At 43.3% G+C, this 20,802-nt stretch overlaps 1 protein-coding gene across 1 annotated transcript in view; it reads right to left on the bottom strand.

Moving 5' to 3' along the window:
- Positions 1-294: 294 nt before the first annotated feature.
- Positions 295-20,802, bottom strand: part of LOC311051934 (limbic system-associated membrane protein-like) — a gene marked incomplete at its 5' end in the record, with an annotated part of 213,702 nt that continues 193,194 nt past the window's right edge. The window contains 4 exons of the mRNA XM_084066666.1: positions 295-426; positions 3,731-3,879; positions 11,815-11,935; positions 13,740-13,871. Coding sequence (XP_083922792.1) covers positions 329-426; positions 3,731-3,879; positions 11,815-11,935; positions 13,740-13,871 — 500 coding nt within the window. The 3' untranslated portion in view covers positions 295-328. The remainder of the gene's footprint in view (positions 427-3,730; positions 3,880-11,814; positions 11,936-13,739; positions 13,872-20,802) is intronic.

Here is a 20,802-nt window from a genome sequence, read left to right as displayed (position 1 = left end):
GGGAGCCAGGATGGACCTCGCCAGGATTCCTTCCTGACCGTTGCTGACCTGGGAGGATTTATACAACTCAGGAGAACTCTTTCCACTCGGGAGGCTCTGTGAATCGCCTTAGTTTCATTCTGTGTGACCAGAGGCAGGGATAAAACACATCCCCCAGGCAATAACGGGATGGATTCCCCCCCTCGTCCTCCCCCCAACACATAGAACCCTATCAGTGTTTAAGTGGTTTATAGAACCATTAAAATAAATGGTTCTTTCCAGAACCGTGGTCTGAAAGGTTCTTTCTTCAAAAGTGGTTCTTCTATGGAGGAGGAGGAGGAGGTCAGTATTAACACTTGAAGAAAAGGCAGACGATGCAGCTGAACAGAAGCCACAGTGAGTGAGATACACAAGCTGAGCCGCTGATGTCTCCACCTGTTCCTGGTCCTGGAGAGAGAGAGAGAGAGAGAGAGAGAGAGAGAGAGAGAGAGAGAGAGAGAGAGAGAGAGAGAGAGAGAGAGAGAGAGAGAGAGAGAGAGAGGGAGAGAGGGAGGGAGGGAGAGGGAGAGGAGGGGGGTGAAGGAGCGAGAGTGGAGAGAGAGAATAGGGGAGAACGAGAGAGAGGTGGGAGAGAAGCAGAGTGTTATTGTGAGTGAGGAATTGGACACAAACACAGAAGAACAGTTGAACTCAAAGTGTTTAATGACCAACAAAAGTCTAAGCAAAAACAAAATCCAGATACAGAATCCTGGGAAACACTCAGCAAAATACAGAAGGCTTAAAACCTAGTGACCAGATCAGAACATCTAACAGGGTGGGTGAAGGGAGACTGGGGCACTACGCCAGGGAACAGGACAGAACATACAGGGACAGGGCAGAACAGAACAGAACAAACGGGACAAGAGCACTGGACTCGTAGAGGGCAGGGCAAAATCACTGGACTAGCTCAACTTGGTAGGGCTAAAACAGGACGATGGTGCAGTACTGGCACGGGGGCAGAGTAGGCCAGAAAAGGACTGGGGGAAAACACTGAAGTACAGGGAGACTGACTGAGAAGGCAGGGGGAAGGTGAGATGAGAAACGGGCAGAAAAAAGGCAAAAGAAAGATGAAACAAGCACACAGGCATTCAAAAACATACACCTTCAAAACAGAGTGACACAGATGGGACCCAGGGTGAAACGGCTGGAGCATTAGGTTGGGTTCAGCAGTGACAGAAAGTTCAGCAGGGGAAACTGATTGAGGGTCCCGGCAGACTGTCAGCCGACCAAAACTGTACCTCTGTGCTTTTTTTTTGCAAACTGTTAATAAAGTATTCAATCAATCAATCAGGACATCTGGTGGGGCGACGACAACTGACGAGGGCTCTGGCGGGTCGTCGACAGTTACGGCTGACGAGGGCACAGAGGGCGCAGGCATTGAAGGAGACAGCTAGCAAGACGTCGGTGGGGCCAGCCTTTGGGTAGGACAGGCGGAATGTCGGCAGAGATTGCCAACAAGGCACCGGGCAGGGCAGGCAGAAATATCAGCGGAGAGTGCTGACAAAGCATAAGGTGGGGACATCGCTGAGTAGCGAGGGGCCCTGGTCACTGGGCAGCGAGGGGTCCTGGACACTGGGAAACGAGGGCTCCTGGACACTGGGAAGCGAGGGTTCCTGGACGCTGGGCAGCGAGGGCTCCTGGTAGCGCTGGGAGCGGCAATCACACCTCCTGGCAGGTCCTCGGTTCCCCACACAAAGAGCCAAGCGAGACCCTTCGAATGGGTCTAAGGATGGAGTCGGTTCAGGATAGGCAGGTGCAGAGGCAGACGGGACAGACAGACAGATTCAGGAAACGTAGGAACAGAATGGGTAGGTAGGAGGCTAGTGGGCACCGGACTGGCAGGCTGGAGGTTCACAAACCCAATCCTAATGGGCTGGCATGCAGACTGGGCGCTGGCAGGCTGGAGAACTCAACTAGACTATGAACACTGGAATAGGCTAAGGGACTAACAGGACGCAGGTGACTAGCGTTAACAATAATCAGGGTGGTGAGACAGGTAACAGCTACAAGGGCTGACAGGAAGACCAGAACAATACTACAAAATAAGAGGCACAAGAAACACCTGGGGAATCAACAAACTACTAAGTAGTAACTACTAAGACAAGAAGATTAGGACAGAGACAAATAAATGTCCAAGGCTGAAGATATAAATGTCCATGTGGCATGGCAAAAAAGGGGCAGAGGAGCAAACTGTGACACAGAGAGAGAGGGGGGGGGGGGGGGGGGGGGGGTTAATTAATCAGGCTTTAAGTAAATAAAGTGTTTTGTAAATATAAAAATAATAACATAATATGTATGACTGTGATTTAATTCTCTTATGAACATTTCCCAGTCTTCCGCATCTCTTCCACAAGCTCCTGCAAAGCTTCAGTTCCTGAAGTGTGAGTGACATCTGGTGGCCATTAAGATGTACTGATTGTGCTTTGCTTTAACAATATTGCTGGGGAGCAACCTTTGTTCAGTAATATGATCTGTTAATAACTCAGAAACCTTGGAATTCCATATTCTTTTTATGTTATTTCATAAATCAATGTTATACTTCAGCGAATGAAGCAGAAAAGTAAACTATGTTTTCTCTATTTCTTGTTAGTTTTTGTTTTAATTCCTGCCTACATTTTCAGCCATTTAACATGTACAGTTAAAGAATAATGCACATTTGTGACATGGCTGTCTGACATTAGATAACATTTGGGTGGACTAGGAATAACATTTCTGCATTTACTTTAGCATGTACTGTAGTTATCAAGTCATATTTTCAATGCATAACACATGTCCGTAAGTCTGTTACCACATGTCCAGTCTGTTAGTACATGGGTTCCCAAACTTTTCAGCCTGCGACCCCAAAATAATGCAGCCATTGACTCGCGACCCCACCTAACCCTGGAGGTAATTGATGCACATAAACTTGCACATTCGGTGCGCATTTCTAATGTATTAAAATGGTAAAATGTACTTGTAATCATTTTTAGCTTGTATTTCAGTATTATTTTTTTTTTTTTTAATGACCCAAAATAATTTCGCGACCCCAACTTTGGGAAACCCTGTGTCAGTAGAGTAACTTACTATAGAGACTGGCATTCTGGATGTCCAGTCTGTTAGTAGAGTAACTTACTATAGAGACTGGCATTCTGGATGTCCAGTCTGTTAGTAGAGTAACTTACTATAGAGACTGGTATTCTGGATGTCCAGTCTGTTAGTAGAGTAACTTACTATAGAGACTGGCATTCTGGATGTCCAGTCTGTTAGTAGAGTAACTTACTATAGAGACTGGCATTCTGGATGCCCAGTCTGTTAGTAGAGTAACTTACTATAGAGACTGGTATTCTGGATGTCCAGTCTGTTAGTAGAGTAACTTACTATAGAGGAAGAGACTGGCATTCTGGATGCCCAGTCTGTTAGTAGAGTAACTTACTATAGAGACTGGCATTCTGGATGCCCAGTTTGTTAGTAGAGTAACTTACTATAGAGGAAGAGACTGGCATTCTGGATGCCCAGTCTGTTAGTAGAGTAACTTACTATAGAGACTGGCATTCTGGATGCCCAGTCTGTTAGTAGAGTAACTTACTATAGAGACTGGCATTCTGGATGCCCAGTCTGTTAGTAGAGTAACTTACTAAAGAGACTGGCATTCTGGATGCCCAGTCTGTTAGTAGAGTAACTTACTATAGAGACTGGCATTCTGGATGCCCAGTCTGTTAGTAGAGTAACTTACTATAGAGGAAGAGACTGGCATTCTGGATGCCCAGTCTGTTAGTGGCCACGCAGGTGTAGTTCCCATAATCCTCCTGGGTCACATTGGCGATGGTCAGGACGGAGGAGGTACCGAGGGTCTGGATGTTGATGGCCTGACTGTTGGATATTCTGGACAGAGAGAGAGAGAGAGAGAGAGAGAGAGAGAGAGAGAGAGAGAGAGAGAGAGAGAGAGAGACAGAGAGAGAGAGAGAGAGAGAGAGAGAGAGAGAGAGAGAGAGAGAGAGGGGAGGGGGGTGAAGGAGAGAGAGTGGAGAGAGAGAATAGGGGAGAACAAGAGAGAGGTGGGAGAGAAGCAGAGTGTTATTGTGAGAGAGGAATTGGATACAAACACAGAGCAAGGAGGGGGGAAAACAGTAAAGAAAAACATCTGGATGTGAAGAAGGGCAGCCAGAGTTTATGCTGAAACACAGTATACTGGCATACACTAGCCTGAGACCGAGAACTAGCATAAAAAGGAAAATGGCATAACTTTGGCCAACAGGACGACAGGGAGTTGGCAGAGAGATAAAGTGGCAAGGGTCCTCCCTCTGGGACATGTTGAGGATGAGTACAGCAGAACAGAAAGAGTGTATATGTACGTGCGGAGGAAGAGAGAGAGAGAGTGTACGTGCATGCGGTGGAAGAGAGAGCGTGTACTGTACGTATGTACGTATGTATGTGTGTTCATGTTTTTGTTAGGGAGGATAACTGTCCCAGTTTGCCGTCAGTATCCCAGCTATGATAAGGCCAGGAGCAGATCTATTCTGTCTCTCTTCCTGGGAAGTGAGTGTACTATTAACCCATTAAGACCGGGAATGTATCTGTGTCATTTTAGATTTCTTTGGCTATTTTTGAAAAATCGTGAAAATGTGTGCAAATCTTTGAGTATATATATATTAGGGCTGGGACTCGATTAAAAAAAATAATCTAATTAATTAGAGGCTTTGTAATTAATTAATCTAAATTAATCGCATTTTAATCGCACATCAATATTTGACCTGAGATCAATGAAAAAAATTGTTTTCAAATGGATTTTGGTAAACGTCTTTAAGTACATGTACTCAAGAACTGTACTTAAGTACAATTTTGAGGTATTTGCACTTGACTCTCGAATACGCCTATTTCCAATTTTTTAATACTTTTACTTCTACTCCAGTAACTCCACTATATCTCAGAGGCAAATATTTTACTTTTAAACTTATTTTAAAACTTTAGTTACAAGTTACTTTGTAGATTTCGATTAATATTATAAAACATACAGTAACCATGTGAAAATAGCAGATCTACAAGCACAAGGCATTGTGAGCTTGTAGATCTGCTATTTTCCACCATTGGAGGCTGGTAGAGTGTGTTGTTGTTAGTTGTTTTATAGTCGTCTAATTAATTATTTAAAAAAATCGCGCGCATGTGACCCGCACCGCATCGTGCCCCCCCCCTTCCCCCCAGCGCACCGCCCCCCCCCCCCCCCCCCCAAACGGGACAAACGCGCGCGTGGGGGGCGGCATCCAATACAGATTCTGATTTGCCCAGCCAACATTATCAAGCAGGCTATGCGGCACGTCTTCACTCAGTGGCTGCTCTGTTGTTGTGAGAACCACGTCGTTCTCACTTCTCAGACAGCTTCTCAGGCGGACCGATAATACCAGCGCACCAACCTGGTGCGAAACTCGTCCAGTGAGAAACGTTCCGCGGTGAAAAAATAGGCGCGATTAAAATGCATACATTTTTTTAACGCGAACATTTTTTTGTAATTAATTGATCGAAATTAACGCGATAAAGTCCCGGCCCTAATATATATATATATTTAAAGCAAACATTTGTAACTCAAATATTTGCTTCTAGGGGTCCCTGGAACAAAATATGTTGAGATGGGGGGGCCGCGGCCAAATACATATAATTGTGGGGGTCCTTGACATGAAAAAGTTAAAAAAAAAAAAAAAAAACTGTTAGTACATTTTGTAGAATCGGTCTCGGGTCTTAATGTGTTAAACAGGACTATCAGCCCATAGAGCCGGCTGACAGACCCAGATACCAATGGGACCCTATACATACAGGCCTCTGAGACTATTTTTTACTAGGCATTGCAGAGGAATGCAAAGCTGGGTGCCCCGTACAGGTCTCCCTTGATTTTTAGTAAAGTTTGGAGCTGGAGTCTCATGTGTGCCAAGAACAGACCCAGAGCGTCCGCTCGCCTCACATCCCCCCACACACCCCCCATGAAAAATAATCAGCAAGCTGGATCTCTGCTGCCGACGTGGAATATTTGTGCTTTTTCCAATACGATTTGTTTTGAGGTCACTTCCTTGAAACTTCTTGCTACTTATTTTTGGTTTATGACTTCTTGGCACACATAGATACAAAACTTTACCAAGCAGCCACTTCTCGGATCTAATAGTTCTGCCTATAGTACAGCTTGTGGCTGCAAATTGTTTGGCTATATTAGATTATGGGGATATATTTAGACACAAATGCCCCAGAATCCCATCTTCATACATTAGATACACTAGCCATGCTGCTTTATGATTTGTAACAAACAGTTCATCTCTCACACATGATTGGGTGTTGCATGAACCGTCAGGTTTTTTTTTGGCTTTATTGATAGTACGGTAGATTGACAGGATATGGGGAGAGAGAGATGGGGAGTGACACGCAGTAAAGGTTGTCGGGATCGGGATTCTAACCCGGGACACGCCGTCAGGCTGCATTGCCGGACGGGCCCCGGGCCGCAAAGCCAGCGATCCGGGCCATGAATTGTCAGGTTTAAGAAGTCATATAATGTTCCCACTGTGAGAACTGAATAGGCTCTATGCACAGCAGCCATATTGGAAAGAAATTGGGCCTCTTCTTACTTCCTTCACAGGTGTTACCAATGATACTAATGAAGGCTCTGTTCCATTCTGGTCAGGGTGCTGATATCGTGCATGTTGGCTCACTAGAAACACTCCATTTTGGTTCCCAAATGGCCCCTTATGGTGGGTGTGTAACTCTGAGAGTTATGGGGGTCCTTGAAAATAAGACAACCACTATGCCACACTAAATGGAACAGAGCCTGAATTAGTATCATTGGTAACACCTGTGAAGGAAGTAAGGAAGGGGCCCAATTCATTCCCAATATGGCTGCTGTGCATAGAGCCTATTGTGTGGGAGTTGGAGGAGGGGGGAATGAAGTAGATCGTAGCACAACAGAGTGAGTGACATCCCTGTTTATGACTCATGTTTGATGATGAATGAATGGAATCACAAACAGAGCATGCTGAGTCTCCACTCCTGGGAGAGTGATTGAAAACAGTCGGCAGCTGTGACAAAGTGACAGTGATCAAACACGCACACCGTCTGACGACAAAAACCATCACGCCTGACTGTCATATCAGCTGACAACTCACTTTGTGTTGTTTTGTCTGTTCCTGCGAGGAAACAAAGCACTGAGCAGAGCAGGTATACGCTCAGAAAGAACATTTAAACCTCTGTGGATAAATGCTTTATTAACCTACAGTATGTATTATGTAATGTATAGTTGGTCAAGAGGTGTTATGATCAAAATACAGATACACAGATGTATTTCCGAGAGTGTAAAATGTATTACATTTGAACTCTCGGAGTTACAAATGGATTAAATTAACACTGAGGATTGTATTGTGTATTAACGGTGATGTAAGTGATATTTTAAGGTTTGTTGTTGAAAAGTCAATGCTCTGTGTTCTGATGGTAATCATTGTTATAGTGTTTGTTCAGTCTTCCTGACTCTCCAGCTCTTTAATCAACAGACAATAAATGAGCCTTGTAAGGTATACTTCTTCATAGGAGACACTCAGCCCAAAATATGGGGGGGGGGGGGGTTAGGGAAACATTGGAAAATGCACAAATATCCCAGAGACCATACATCTTGGAGCGCTGGTGTGCTGACAGGCCTATTAGATTATGGATCATATCCACACAGCTCCTGCTCTATTTTCCTGTCACAGAACCTTTACTGCTACTACACCGGGTCCAAATTGAATAACAAATCAGTTGTTTATTTGTCATCAGCAGCAGTGCCCTCAAAAGCTTTACTTTCCCTTTAAATGACTTGGCCAGTGAGTTGGGGGCAAGAGCAGCAATCTGCAAGGTTATTACATGACAAGTATTGAAAAGGAGGGACAGATTGGCTTCTGAATGTCATCGCTGTTCCTTCCTGCCTCTCCACGTTTAACACATTGACTGTCTTTGGAGAGCCGCAGAGGCCACGTTGTAGACACGGAAGTAAACAAAAAGCGTCTGGGGGGAGGGGGAGGGTCTCCTCTATCCACCAGAGAAAAAAAACATTTTTTACCGCGATAGGCCATTTTGTTGCTATCGCCTGTTGAAAATGGCTAGTTTTCACACAAAAAAAAAGAGAAATTCGTACGAAGAAAAACGTATGTTTACGTCCTTGGCAGGCAAGTGTTTTATTTAAAAGGACGTAAGCATACGTCCAATTGGCGGGCAATGTGTTAAAGTGGGACATACTGGATCGTACACATATTTGACTATTTCCCATAATGGAAATGTACATTCACTTTCCACTCTCATTAAATGACAAGTGATATTGTCACTGTTGGGCAGAAAACTTTTATCTCCTGAACTTTTTATTTAAATTATACATTAATGCCCTACTTCGTTATATATAAGTGTCATGCAAAATGTGCAAAAGAGCTGATCTACAAGCTCTACAATCTACTGTATATATTGTATGTATTAACTATAACGATAATCTAACATATGCATACAATATAGGGGAGAACATGCAGTGCATTTCTGCAGAGAACAAAGAGTGTCATCCACTGTCATTCTGCATGCCAATGTGTGATTAAAACTGGAATAATAGCGTAGGGAGTGATTAAACAGGTGATTATTCATTAACACGCTACGCTGGTGAAGTCATCAAATCAAAACTGATGTGACAAAATAATGTGTGTGAGGTTTGATTTAACAAGGAGGGCAGGGGACTGGAGGAGGCACAGCACAGCACAGCAGGAACTAGCTGTACAGGGGGGTTACATTAACTCTGAAAGAGTTTAAGTGAACAGTTCTTGCTCTGCAATAAGGGGGTCTGTGTCCACCAGTGGTGGAAAAAGTTCTCACATGTTTTACTTAAGTAAAAGTATCAATACTGCAATGTAGAAATACTACAAGGGAAAGTCCAGAATTCAACATGTACTTGAGTAAAAGTATAAAAGTATTGGCATCAAAATGTACTTAAAGTACCAAAAGTAAAAGTACTGATTACGCAGAATGTCCCATTACAAGTTTTCAAATGTACAAAAATCTTTTGAAAATTGCCGATCTACAAGCTCACAATGCGTCGCATCGCGACACATTGTGAGCTTGTAGATCGGCTATTTTCAAATGGCCGAAATGTATGTAGGCCGCTACGTTCACGCGTCGTTCACTTTGCAGTGCCACCTTACAGGCACCTCACAGTGTGAGAGAGAGTTTTGTGCTCTCCTAAATCCACGGCAGGCTTTGAAAGTACCCACTTCAGAAAGAGGTGACGTGCATCACCTCTCCAATGACCAAAACCCACTATGGAAGCCGTCGAACTGGTGCGATCTGACGGCATCCTAGAATTTATAGGTAGGATGTGATGTCATGCGTGATGTCATGCTGTCGTGAGATTACGTCACACTGGCGTGATGTCAGATTACGTCACACTGGCTACATACAACGTTACAGACAACCGACATGGCGCAGGATTCAAATTGTATATATAGATAAGTGGTTAAAGGACGACTTCACCCATTTTCAACCTATCCTCATATATATCCATGTATTCAAGGCTTCATGGGGTGTGCAATTGATAGAAAATACATTTTTTTTTGGGTGAACTCCTCCTTTAAGTTTTTCAGGGGGACTCTCTACCCATTCAGCTATGACCACCCTAGACCGAAGGAGGGTCAACTTTTACAAGCTTATGGAAAGCAGTCTTTTTTTAAGCAAACACCAAAAATCTGAGAAGTTATCAATTGCACACCCCATGAAGCCTTGAATACATGGATATATTTAGTTTTTTGTCGCAATAATTTGATGCGCGGCGTAGGAGACACAAATATTCTACTTTGTGGCTCCTACCGGATACATTAGCCGGTAGGCAGTGATAACTGCCATTAAGCTACAAGATTGGAAGGGTTATCATACCAAAATATAAACTAGAGACATGTAGGAAGACCAAAATACAAAAACTTTACGGTCACCTTAGGTGGTACCAAAATATGGCTTGGCCCCTGGACTAAGTTGGCCGCCGACGCGTTAGACGCGTTAGACGCGTTGGACGCGCGTTCATTGTTTAATCTCTGATCGCGCTATGCTGCTTATTTTTCAATCTACTGTAGGTTTCAAGTTCCACTTACTTCACCCACACCTGCATCCGGTTTTATGACGCAGATTCCGTTTACGGTTTTCATTTTTTTCCCCCGGTCATTTTCGGCCAGAATAGGGAAACATTGCGTGCAGGTTTGAACATTGCATGCAGGTTTGAACATCGCGTGCAGGTTTGAACATTGCGTGCAGGTTTGAACATCGCGTGCAGGTTTGAACATTGCGTGCAGGTTTGAACATCGCGTGCAGGTTTGAACATCGCGTGCATCAATAACCACTCTGTGTGCTTAGGCCCCAGAGAACAACCCTACTCTACAGAGACACAGAGGACATGGTAATGAACATATTGGGATCGGGAAATACGGGGGGCCAGGTTCTCATCCTCATGATAAACTACGTCTAAAACATCTTGGTGAGGTGACTTAGTGTAAAAACGATTTCCCAGAGCAACTGAGACAGGACAGTGTCAGTGAAAGCCTCTCAACCAAAATGCAGAGTATTGAGTGTTACTGTCGCTCTGTTTCTCTGGGCAGTCAATATTTTAATGTCATGGGTAAAAAACGTAATAATAATAAATAAATAAAATAATTGCAGTGTAGAGGTGTGTGCGTGTGTGTGTGTGTGCGTGTGTGCGTGCGTGCGTGCGTGCGTGCGTGTGTTGTCGTGGAATTCTGGATCAATCAGCAATCGATGAGGCACATAGGAGTTGAGACAATATTCTAGGTGGAGGTGGTTATGCTTTATGTACATGATATCATGGTGAGAAGTACATTAACACCCATGTCAGTGGTACGGGTAGTTCTGCCATGAGCACAGGGCAGAGATCATAGTTATACTGTAGCTGCCTGAAGGACAAACTGAACCATAACAAGATAGGCTGTACCAAAACAATAGCTATTAGGCCAAGATCAGACATATAGGCTCTTACACGCTGTCATATATCATCATATCATAATGTATTGTAGAAGTATTATAAGTGATGGTAACATATAAAGGTTAGATATAAGCAGCCGTATCATTTCTTCCTCAGTGTGTGTGTGTGTGTGTGTGTGTGTGTGTGTGTGTGTGTGTGTGTGTGTGTGTGTGTGTGTGTGTGTGTGTGTGTGTGTGTGTGTGTGTGTGCGTGTGTGCGTGTGTGTGTGTGTGTTTGTATTACTATACTTATGAGGACCAAATGTCCCCACAAGAATAGTAGAAATAGTGAGAAAAAGATGTTGTGAGGACCATTTTCTTGGTCCTCACAAGAGAAATTGTTATTTTATGGTTGAAAAAAAGATTTTTAGAGCTAAGTTTATAATTAGAAAAAGATTCAGGTTGGGGTTAGGTTTAGGATTTAGACCTTTAGAGGTTAGGTTTAGGGGGTTGGGGTTTGATTTTCCCCTATTTTATACTGGATGTCAAAAACTGGAAAATAGCCGATCTACAAGCTCACAATGTGTCGCAGCGCGACACGTTGTGAGCTTGTAGATCTGCTATTTTTCGGCTTTAGACTTGCGGTTAAAAATGGCCCCAAAAAATCATAAATCAATCATAAAATCGGCTTCCTAAAATGTTGATGTCCTCACAAGTATAGTAATACAAACGTGTGTGTGTGTGTGTGTGTGTGTGTGTGTGTGTGTGTGTGTGTGTGTGTGTGTGTGTGTGTGTGTGTGTGTGTGTGTGTGTGTGTGTGTGTGTGTGTGTGTGTGTGTGTGTGCGTGCGTGCGCGTGCGTGCGTGTGCAATGTTGTACCTCTTGTCGTCTCTGTACCATTCAAACTCTGGCGTTGGCACAGCGGTGACATCACACTGCAGAATGCCCATGCGACCCACCTGGCTCTCTGTGCTCTGAGTCTTCTGTATGGTGGGAGGATCTAAACACAGTCACAGGAGAGGAACCTGTATTAGTAATTTATAATAAAAATGAATGGATGAATGAATTAAAACATGAATGAATGAATGAATTAAAACAGTGTCCTTCAGCGGTTCATATAATTACTGCGTAGCAACAAAGGCGTGGCAACTCTCTCCCCACACTGTCAATTGATCAATATGTTGATCAAAGGCTATTTTCTCTTTAACAAAGGGATTCTATCGGTGCGCCTCAGCCTTAAACGGCCAGTCCGGTGCGTCACAGGGGCAGGGACCACAGATGCAGAAGAGATCAATGCTGGAGCAACACGGACATTTTAAGCCTTTTATTATTTAGGTGCAAGTATACAGAGGGACTGATGTTTCGGTCTTTCGACCTTGACTCTGAGGAAGGTCGAAAGAAAGTCACTCTGTATACTTGCACCTAAATAATAAAACACTTAAAATGTCTGTGTTGCTCCAGCTCTCTCTCTCTTCTGCTATTTTCTTGTTGTCTTTGTGAATAAATACGGCTATGGGTATGAAGATAAACATGAGGACGTGCTGGCCACTGGGAAATGTGGGACAATTCCAGAAAGGCCTCTCCATTCCAGGCAGACCAGGCCGACCGTTTAAAAAAAACTGGCAGAAATGAAGTAAAAAATCTGGTGCGCGGTCGTTGGCCGCGCCTCTTACGGGCCTCTCTGTCTGAGATTCCCAGGCTGAATTAGGGCCCCAGCACGTCCCTGTAATATCTGCTTGTATTATCTAGTAATCTATATATTGCATATATCTACAGCAGGGGTCTTCAACCTTTTCAGGTCAAGGACCCCGTAGTTGAGAGAGAGATGAAGCAGGGACCCCCCCACTACATATTGTACACAATTGTGTCGCAGATTCAACTTTTTCATAGATTTCATAGATATCTGGATTCAAGTTAATGTGTATTTTCAGACAGTTAACCGTTAAACCCTCAATATTTAGTCAACTTGACCATTGGCTCTGCACTTGGTCTGGTCTTTTCCCCGACTCTCACGACTCTCCGAAAATAGCAGATACACTTGTTGTGAGCTTGTAGATCAGCTATTTTCGGCTAATGTTCCCCATCACACAAAAATTTGGTGGACCCCCTGTAGTAACTCCGGGACCCCTAGGGGGAGAGGACATGCGGTCTGTTTCTCCTTTTCTCTTTTCAGAAGGAGAACAAAGAATGACATCTACTGTCATTTTTCATGCTAATGTGTGATTAACACTGTAATGATAGCGTAGGGAGTGATTAAATGGATTATTCATTATCACACTATATGCTGGAGAAGTCATCACATTTAATGGATGTGACAAAAGATTGTTTTAAAGGGGCACCAGGGGCCCACACACACACACACACACACACACACACTAACATCTGCAAGGCAATAATGCGTCGACGCGCGAGGCGTTGTTACGCATCCTCCCTCTCACCCCCTCCCTCCCTCCCTCTCTCTCCCTCTCTCCCTCTCTTTCCCCCTCTATCCCTCTCCCTCCCTCCCTCCCTCTCTCCTTCTCTCTGTCTCTCCGTCTGTCTCGCTGTCTTTGGCTCGCTATTCCTGAGATGCACATAAAAAGTGCAGTGCACGTCCTTCCTCCCTCTCTCTCTCTCTCCCTCCCTCTCCCTGTCTCTCTCTCTCCCCCTCTCCCTGTCTCTTTCTCTCTCTCTCCCCCTCGCTCTCTCTCCCTCCCTCTCGCTCTTGCCATCAATCTGTCTCTAAATATGGAAAAAAACGAAAAGATGAAATACATTTTCTGCCGTGCAGCCATCCATGCATCATCCATTGTGTCATGTCTTACAGTTAACGACCACGTTGACATATTTGACGTCGGGCGTGGCCACGTCGTTGCTGGCCTTGCACTGGTAGCGTCCCGCCTGGTTCCTCATGATGCCTGTGATGTCCAGGTACTCCTCTCCATCCAACGGCTCCGCTGCACAAAGAGGGACACATCCAGCCAGAGAGGAGGAGGAGAGGGGAGAACAGAGCAGGGGTTATTATAGTTAATAGGCTCTATGCACAGCAGCCATATTATCACTTCCTTCCCAAGTGTTACCAATGATACTAATGAAGGCTCTGTTCCATTGAGTGTAGCACAGTGGTTTCCACGACCCCCATAACTCTGAGAGAGTACAAATGACCCTTAAGGGTCCATTTGGTTCCATTTGTACACTCTCAGAGTTACACACCCTTAAGGGTCCATTTGGTTCCATTTGTACACTCTCAGAGTTACACACCTGTAAGGGGCCATTTGGAAGCCCATGAGGGTAGAACCCAACTGTAGACCCACTGGGTGTAACAGAGTGTTTCCAGTGAGCCAACACGCACAACATCAGCACCCTGACTCTGTTTGACCAGAATGGAACAGAGCCTTCATTAGTATCATTGGTAACACCTGTGCATGTCTTCATAATATGGCTGCTGTGAATAGAGCCTATTAACTAAGACAGTGGTTCTCAACCTTTTCAGGGCGTGACACCCCCAAAATAATCATAGTTGAAGTGGGGACCCCCCCACACTGACAGGCTCTTGGAATTGTATTTCTTATATTATTTGACAATTTGGCAAATTTTGACCAGTTTTTATAGTATAGTCTGTTGGTTACTTTTGATGCGGTAATTGTCTTTTTCTTTTCTTTCTTCTTTTGGTTTCTGAAGAAAGAAACCAAAAAGAAATCTTGTCGGGACTCGTCCCCATCCAACTGCACAAAGAGGGAGACATCGAACCAGAGAGGAGAGATGAGAACAGAGAGAGAGAAAGAGAGAGGAAGGTGAGAAGGAGAACACAGAGACAACGAGAGGAGAGATGAAGGGATGAGGGACAAAAAATAGTTGAAAAACTATTGGTGTAAAAACTTTAACTTCCCAAGCATCCACATGAAGTTCATGAACTGTGTCTCTCTCCCCTCGTTTCTTCATTCTAGCTTATTTCTCTCACTCAGCGCTCTCTCAATGTCCTGTTCAGCTGTTTCCTCTCTCTCTGTGTGTGTGTGTGTGTGTGTGTGTGTGTGTGTGTGTGTGTGTGTGTGTGTGTGTGTGTGTGTGTGTGTGTGTGTGCGTGTGCAGCACATTTGTTACTTCCTCTTCTAATTACGTTTTCCTGGGTAGCAACTTCCCATTCTGTGGGTTTCTATCACAGTCCTAAATATCTATTCTCCATGTTGTCTGGGTGTGAAGGCTGTGAATATCTATGCTCCATGTTGTCTGGGTGTGAAGGCTGTGAAAAGCTCTTTCTGTCGACAGGAGGATGAGCATTACTCACTCTGTTTCCGGCCCACCTGTTCCCAGACACTCAATGCAGTTACAAATCCACTAATCTGAGTTCCCAGAAGTTTTCGCCAGCTCTGGCGAGGAACTTCTGGGCCAGAGCCCTGGTATTTGTGGGCGGGATGTACGTCACGCTCTGAATCTGAGCGGACACGCCTCTTACCGGTCTGAGAGCTGTGCAACTCGTCTAAAAAGTCCGACGAGAGGCAAACAGCAGTACACAACAATGGCGGCCGAAATTTCTCAAGGGGAAATTGCTTCCCGTCGATCCTAACACCCACTGCATGTGGATCCCGCCCCCTTTTCTTCATTGGCTGTTGATTTGAATCACAACGCAGTGGCCGCGCCCCTGCTGTCCAAGCTCCGACGCTAACCCTCCCAGACTACAAATCCACAAATCCTCCACTCTTTCTGCGAATGATTCGTATCGAGCATAAAACCCCACAAGGCATATTTGTTGTTTCAAAAGAGAGAAAGAAACAAAGACTTTACATGTGGTGCCAATTAGCATCAAAAGTTATATGTACAAATGTCAAGGAAACCGTTTCATAAGTGCAGGAAAAGACCACAGGGGCTTACACAGAGATACGTAGCTAGCTAGTTAATGGTTTAACGAGCTGACAGGTGTATCAGCCATGCACGCAACAGCTCTCTCATTTCCTTAACGAGGTTAAGATTGGACTTGCTATGGAGAAAATGTCAAGCATGTCCAATAAAATGAGCTGTGCATCAATCACCCTGCAAGCACATCAGCAGTGGTGGAAGGTAAAGTAACTAAGTACTGTACAATGTTGAGGTACTTTTACTTTACTTGAATACATTTTTTTTTAAACTTCCAATTAATACTCCACTACATCTCAGAGGCAAATATTGTCCTCTTAACTCAACAGTACATTTATTTGATATTTTTTAGATGCTAGTTACTTTGCAGATTAAGATGATTAGAAAACATACATTAAGTAATTACGCGCACGCACACACACACGCACACACACACGCACACACACACACACACACACACGCACACGCACACGCACACGCACACGCACACACACACAAAGCCGATCTACAAGCTTTCAAGCTTTGTGAAATGGGAAATTATGCGTAATGAGTACTGTAAGTACTTGAGTATTTCTATATTGTGGTATTTCTGCTTTTACTTAAATAACAAATCGATATCAGAGTGTTTCTCAGAGAGCATCAGGGGGCGCTGGAACCAATATGTTTAAGGGAGAAACTGAGGTGCTGCTTGACCTTGATAATGGATAGAGGAGGTTTCTTTTCTTTTTTTTCTCCTTTTCTTTTTTTTTACAAAAATCTTCTCTTCAGGGAATCCCCGGAACAATATGTTTTCACATCAGGATCTGTGGCCAAACACATCAATTTGGGGGCTTTGACATGGAAATGTTTGAGAATCACTATATCATTCTGAGAGTAGAGGGTTTGTCTAAAATCAACCAGCATGTCCTTCAGGTTGCTCATATTGATCTTTAGGTAAGAAGCTTTAAACGTGTCCATACAATCATGTATGACCTTATCATGATCACACTTATTATAGTGAAGCAGATGGATAGCACATTTTATATGATACCTATTCTCATACAGCCTCCTGCGACTATACCATTTATCACATGACACTATATGTCAGCATCAGGATCCTCCCTGTGCAGTTTCTTAACCCATTAAGAACGGGAACGCATCTGTGTCACTTTAGATTTTAGTTATAACCATTATTCTATACTTTGGCGATTCAAAGATAGCAGATCCATAAGCTCATAGCGCTCATAAGCTCATTTGTAACCGTCAAATGTCTCAACAAATGTCCTATTTTTTCTCCAAAACTATTGTTGCTATATCAGTGGTTCTCAAACTTTTTCCATGTCAAGGACCCCCAACATGATATGTATTTGGCTGTGGCCCCCCATCTCAAAGCATGTTGTTTGAGGGACGCCACAAAGATTTGAGTTCAAAATGTTCGCTTTAAAAACACATATACATTCAAAGATTTGCACAAATTTTCACAATTTCTCAAAAATAGCAGATCTACAAGCTCATAGCGCCACGCTATGAGCTTGTAGATCTGCTATTTTTGAATAGCCCAATGTATAAAATAATGGTTATAGTCGTTACACAGATGCGTTCCCGGTTTTAACGGGTTAGACACAACGTTCCCTCTCTTCTTTAATCACTCAAACCAGACTATATTAACAGTGGATTTGTTGCTTAGGACCTGATCACTCAAAGCAGACTATAGGAACAGTGGAGTGTTGCTTAGGACCTGATCACTCAAACCAGACTATAGGAACAGTGAAGTGTTGCTTAGGACCTGATCAGACTGCTTAGTGGGGGCTGTTAGTGACACGATACTTCACTTTGTGATAAAAGCGCCCAATTTTCCACAAAGTTTCTTCTGGACCTACTTTTTCACAAAAGCCCGTTAGCCACCCAAAAAAAAACAATATGGCTGCCATTTTCCAAAATGGCTGCCGGCGAAAGATATGCTATGTGGTTTTTGACCTGGATTGTGATTGGATAATCCAAGTTTGATTATTTTGGCATCAGAATATAGTTTTGACTCCCCCCCACCCCATCCCCCCGTTAGCCACCCAAAAAACCCCAATATGGCTGCCATTTTCCAAAATGGCTGCCGGCAAAAGACATGCTATGTGGTTTTTGACCTGAATTGTGATTGGATAATCCAATTTTGATTATTTTGGCATCAGAATATAGTTTTGACTCCCCCCTACCCCCTCCCCCCGTTAGCCACACCAAAAAAAACAATATGGCTCCCATTTTCCAAAATGGCTGCCAGCTAAAGACATTTTATGTGTTTTTTTTTTACCTGGATTGAAATTATTTTGGCATCAGAATATAGTTTTGACTCCCCCCCGCCCCTCCCCCCATTAGCCAAGCAAAAATATATATATGACTGCCATTTTTTTAAATGGCTGCCGGCGAAAGACATTTCATGTGGTTTTTGACCTGGATCGGGATTCGATAATGTTTTCTGAGGGTGTACTTTAAAAAGGTTGTGCAGAATGCGCACCACTGAGTTAAGGGACTAACGGGACACAGGTGGAGAAATAAAACTAATCACAAGGTAATGAGACAAGACAGGAAACGTTACGACAAAATAAAACAAACACAACAGTAAAGTAAAAACTAAGTAACCACTTAAAACAGGACAAACTAACACATTCCAAAACAGTATTGTACTGTTATTATACAGCACTGTACTTTACTCTACTGTACTGTTCTGTTATTGTACAGCACAGTACTGTACTGTTTTGTTATTGTATAGCACAGTACTGTACAGTGCTCTACTGTATTGTTACTGAACAGCACTGTACTGTACTGTACTGTACTGTATTGTTGTTGGTTACCAGTTCACGATTTAGTGAAGAATCTAGGCCCTGAAAAATCCATTTGCATCCTTTTCTTTCACACTTTCACTGGATGTGATGTTGTGTCAGCCTTTCGTGGGAAAAGGCAAAAAGACAGCATGGCAAACCCGGCAAGTGTGGCCTGAAGTGTCTCATGTCTTCCAGAAGCTCAGTCAATACCCACCAGTAACAGTGCATGACAAGAACAGCACTGGTGATGGGGTTGATGATGCAAGATTTTACCTGTTTGCATGGAGGCAGAGGTCCTATGATGCCATTCCACCTACAAGGGCATCTCTTGCATATCATGTGAAGCATGCCACTTATCAAGTTGCCCCTGTCTGAAGCCAGGTAACTGTATGGCAAATGTCATAGAGAAAGCCCTGCCAGCTGGGGATGGCGAGCAGAAGATGACATTTGGCAAGTAGCGTGGATGACACTCTACCAATTGCCCAGATTTGTGAACAACTGACAAAAGCCGGTGCAAGACTGAACGTCATGGTAGATGCAAGTGCTACCGCTTTGGCGTTCAGTGCACACAGCTGAGTGCCTGCAAATGTGACGATTACAACAATTTGTGATCCAGACATGGTGGGGGGGGGGGGGGGGGGGGACTCATATGTTGATACTAAAATAATCAAAATCCAATCACAATCCAGGTCAAAATACACATAAAATGTATTTCCCCAGCAGCCATTTTGGAAAGTGGCAGCCTTTTTTTTTTTTTTTGCATGGCTAACTGGGGGAGGGGGAGTCAAAACTATATCCTGATGCCAAAATAATCAAAATTGGATAATCCAATCACAATCCAGGTCAAAATACACATAAAATGCCTTTTGCCTGAAGCCATTTTGGAAAATGGCAGCCATATTGTTTTTTTTCCGCGTAGCTAACGAGGGGAGGGGGCGGGGGGAGTCAAAACCATATGTTAATACCAAAATAATCTAAATCCAATCACAATCCAGGTCAAAATACACATAAAATGTCTTTCGCCAGCAGCCATTTTGGAAAATGGCAGCCATATTGGTTTTTTTTGCGTGGCTAACGGGCTTTTCTGCAAAAGTAGGTCCTTGGCATTGTTCATGCCAAATTTGGCGCTTGTATCACAAAGTGAACTATTGTAACATAAAAATGGACTTAGTGGCCCGCACTAGCTGAGCAGAGAGCTGAGGAGAAATTTCAGCACCAAGGACAGCTCCGAACACCGTAGATGAGCTATTTGTAGATTTGCAACCAGTACAAAGTACAACATAGAGCTTAAAGGTAGGGTAAGTGATTTTCTTTGGTTAAAATAAGTGTTAAATAGCTCTATATTCTGATAGTACTCATTGCTATAGAGTGTTTGTTCAGTAAAATGAGTCTCCTTGTCTCTCCATCTCTTTATAAAACAGAAAATGCATTTTCGTTTCAGTTTCAGTTTCATTCCCAATTTTATCCAATCAGGATAGAGAACTCAATCAGGATATAGATTAAACAAGTGAAATTGGAAGTGATGACACTAAGAAATGAGCAGACAACATTGGAACTGGAACACTATAAAAATGAAGCTTAAAAATGGGTACTTTCTCCTGATTGGCTGAGATTTTGACACCTACCGAAAAATTTATTTTCTGTTTATTAAAGGGGTGGAGAGACGGGGAGACTCCTGTTACTGAACAAACACTCTATAGCAATGATTACTATCAGAATATAGTGCTTTAACCTTTCACCAAAAATACTTTTTGTTTTAACCCAACAAATATCACTTACCCTACCTTTAATGTATGTTTTGTAATAACAATCAAATCTACAGATATCTTGTAACTACACTTTTCAGTAACACTTTACTTAAAGGCCGGGTCTATAATGCATTATGTTCAATCTATCATCCATGTATCCATGCACTCTCCCCGCTCTGCCTGTACATCTGTCATTAACAAAACAAACAATTATCATCTCATTATATTCACACTACAAACAGAGAGACGGGAGACACCACTGAAACCTGGTGACAGTCATATTCAACGTGACACCTTGAGAAAACCCTCTTAATCCATACTCTAGACAGTTGAAAAACAACTTAAAAACAACATCCAACAGCAGCACATTGGAGCTATAATGATGTTGTTTTTTGTGCATTTTGATGATGACAGACTTGAACTTGAGCTTCAGGTGTTATTTGTTTTTATTCTGTTCTTTCTTCTCAGAAAGGAAGACACTTTAAAGACGACATTTA

The sequence above is a fragment of the Gymnoscopelus microlampas genome (assembly GCF_963454915.1).
Source record: "Gymnoscopelus microlampas genome assembly, chromosome: 1".
Lineage (NCBI taxonomy): Eukaryota > Metazoa > Chordata > Actinopteri > Myctophiformes > Myctophidae > Gymnoscopelus > Gymnoscopelus microlampas.
The sequence above is the reverse complement of the archived record's forward strand: the minus strand, read 5'-3'. Positions and strand labels throughout refer to the sequence as shown.